This window comes from Sipha flava, unplaced genomic scaffold, assembly GCF_003268045.1.
Source record: "Sipha flava isolate LNK unplaced genomic scaffold, YSA_version1 17828_pilon_pilon, whole genome shotgun sequence".
Taxonomy (NCBI): Eukaryota; Metazoa; Arthropoda; class Insecta; order Hemiptera; family Aphididae; genus Sipha; species Sipha flava.
In genome coordinates this window covers 632-2,989 of record NW_020272104.1, presented here as the reverse complement: position 1 = coordinate 2,989, position 2,358 = coordinate 632, and the positions used below count along the sequence as shown (strand labels likewise).

Below are 2,358 nucleotides of genomic sequence, written 5' to 3'. Positions count from 1 at the left end.
AAATAAAAATATATTTTATTTTTGTTATTTATAATATTTTTATAAAAACACTTTTCTTGATTTCTGTTTAGCGAATTGGTCAATACATTCATCCCATGACATAGATTCAAGTAAAACATTTTCAATATTAAAAATAGCAAATGAATTTAATTTTTCTTTTGAAAGAGTAGATCGCAAATAGCTCTTGACCCTTTTTAAGGCCGAAAACGATCTTTCGCCGGAACAGTTAGATATAGGTAGAGTATAATACAATCTTAATGCAATTTCAGTATTAGGAAATAAACTATCCAACTTTTTGTTTCTCAGAATTGTTAATAAATTTTGTGTATTTGGTTTATCTTTGTTTGATTTGTCTGATTTGGGAAAAATAGAATTCACTATTAAACTCAATTGCAATGCTTCTTGAACAAAATCTTCTTCTATATCATCGCAATAAATATTTTCAAAGTGATGTGCCTTCTTTTCAATATCATCCGATTTTAAATACCCAAGATTAAATAAAAAATCAAATTGATTATAAATTTTATCATAAGCAATTTTTCTTTTAGTCAAATCAGAAATCATTGTATCGATAATAACAAAAAATGTTTGCATTTTCATTTTATGTGATCCTTGAAGAATTTCTTCGGTATTTTCTTCATCAAAAAAAATTTTTTTTTTCGTCTTGATAATTCAATGGAGTATTGCGTTTCATCAGTTATTTGTTTAGCGCTTTGCTCTATTTGATCAAATTTATGACGAAATATAGCACTAGCGAATCATATAAAGTGATAACAGTTGACAAATCAATGTTTACTATTTGTAAAGTTTTACTTGTTATATTAAAAAGTTTTAGTATTGGGGACCACATCATTATCATAAAAGCAGTATCAAGAGAACATAATTTTTTTAGTATTGAATTTGCTTCTAGCTGTACGATTGGCTTTTATAAACGATCTTCAATTAATTCTTCTAACGCTTTTTTTATTTGTGGAAGTCCATTATATAAAGCAGTACATGCATCGTCACGACATGACCAACGTGTAGTACATAGTTTTTTTACGGTAGTATTTTTTGTTGAAATAAACTTATTATTGGAGTTTGAATGATTATTGGAACTTAAATGTTTATTTAATATTTCCCATCTATGTGTAGAAGACGAAAAAAACCCGTACAAGTTTTCAAGTAGAAAAAAAATGACTGTCCACTTTCACTACATTGAGCAGCATTAGCTCCTACTAAATTTAATGAGTGAGCTGAGCATGGTATGTATTCAGCATACTTAGCAACTTGACGAATCCTAGCTTGCATTTCTGAATATACACCGGACATATTTTTGGCGTTATCATAAGATTGCCTTCTACAATCCTCAATGTTTATCTCTAATTGTTTATATTCATTGATTACGGCTTGCTGTAAATCTGCACCTTTATGGCCGACAGACGGCAAAAATTTAAGAAAACGTTCAATAGGCGTACCATTTGGAAGAATATACCGAACAATCAGTGTTAATTGATCTATTTTGGATACATCCGGAGTAGAATCAACAATTATCGAATAATACTTGGATAATTTTAATTCATCAACAATTTTTTTAATTACTTCGTTACCTATAATCAAAATAAATTCATCACAGATAGTCAACGATAAATACGAAACATGCCCACGTCCTTTATTTCTATGGATTTCGATATGTTTAGCTAAAAACGGATCAAATTTAGCGAGAAGTTCTAATGAGCCTAAAAAATTACCATTGTGATTAGAGCCAAAAAGTTCATTTTCCCCTCTAAATGCAAGTCCTCTTGATGACAAAAACTTAATAACAGCTACAACTCTATTGAGAACAGATCGCCAATATTGTAATTCTGATTCAACTTGTATCTTAAGTGTATGATCGAGTGTGCCTTTACCAAGTTTATCAGATCTCACAACCCAATCGCGAACGGCATTTAAATGGGAAATACTCTTTTCGTGTTCAGATACTTTTGAATGAACTTTTTTCCAATTGTTAAAACCTTTTTCGCTAAATTGCGAACGTATACTAGAAAAAATTCTACATGGGCCACAAAATTAACTAGATATTGATTTTGAATAGAGTAACCAATCACGAAATTTTACTTCATTATTTAAAAGTTTTCTTTCAAAAACATCAGGTGTAAGACGTCTCATTATTTGACCACATAAACGAGCAGTTTTTGAAAAATCAATATCGTTAATATTTGTTGAAAAATTTTGTGATAATATTATGTCAATTGATCGATCATTCAATTTCCATAAATATGGGTCCAATGATATAGAATTAAGATATGAGTTATCTACAACATCTTTTAATAATTCAGTACACTTAGTGTTTGTAACTTTACTCACCGTATTATTTTG

General features: G+C 29.2%; 1 protein-coding gene across 1 annotated transcript; it reads right to left on the bottom strand.

Annotated features, from left to right (window-relative positions):
- Positions 1-1,110: 1,110 nt before the first annotated feature.
- Positions 1,111-2,148, bottom strand: LOC112680588. Its single transcript, XM_025550737.1, has 3 exons — positions 2,081-2,148; positions 1,590-2,002; positions 1,111-1,496 (listed from the first exon to the last, which is right to left on the bottom strand). The coding sequence occupies exons 1-3, from the start codon at positions 2,146-2,148 to the stop codon at positions 1,111-1,113; spliced, it is 867 nt and encodes a 288-aa protein (XP_025406522.1).
- Between the last annotated feature and the right edge of the window lie 210 nt (positions 2,149-2,358).

Excerpts from the sequence above, each read along its gene's own strand:
- LOC112680588 (XM_025550737.1), bottom strand. The coding sequence starts at position 2,148 with ATGAGACGTCTTACACCTGATGTTTTTGAAAGAAAACTTTTAAATAAT. Across the intron at positions 2,003-2,080 it reads GAAGTAAAATTTCGTGATTG|CGAAAAAGGTTTTAACAATT; the intron begins GTTACTCTATTC and ends TTCGCAATTTAG. Across the intron at positions 1,497-1,589 it reads TGAATTTATTTTGATTATAG|ATCAATTAACACTGATTGTT; the intron begins GTAACGAAGTAA and ends TATCCAAAATAG.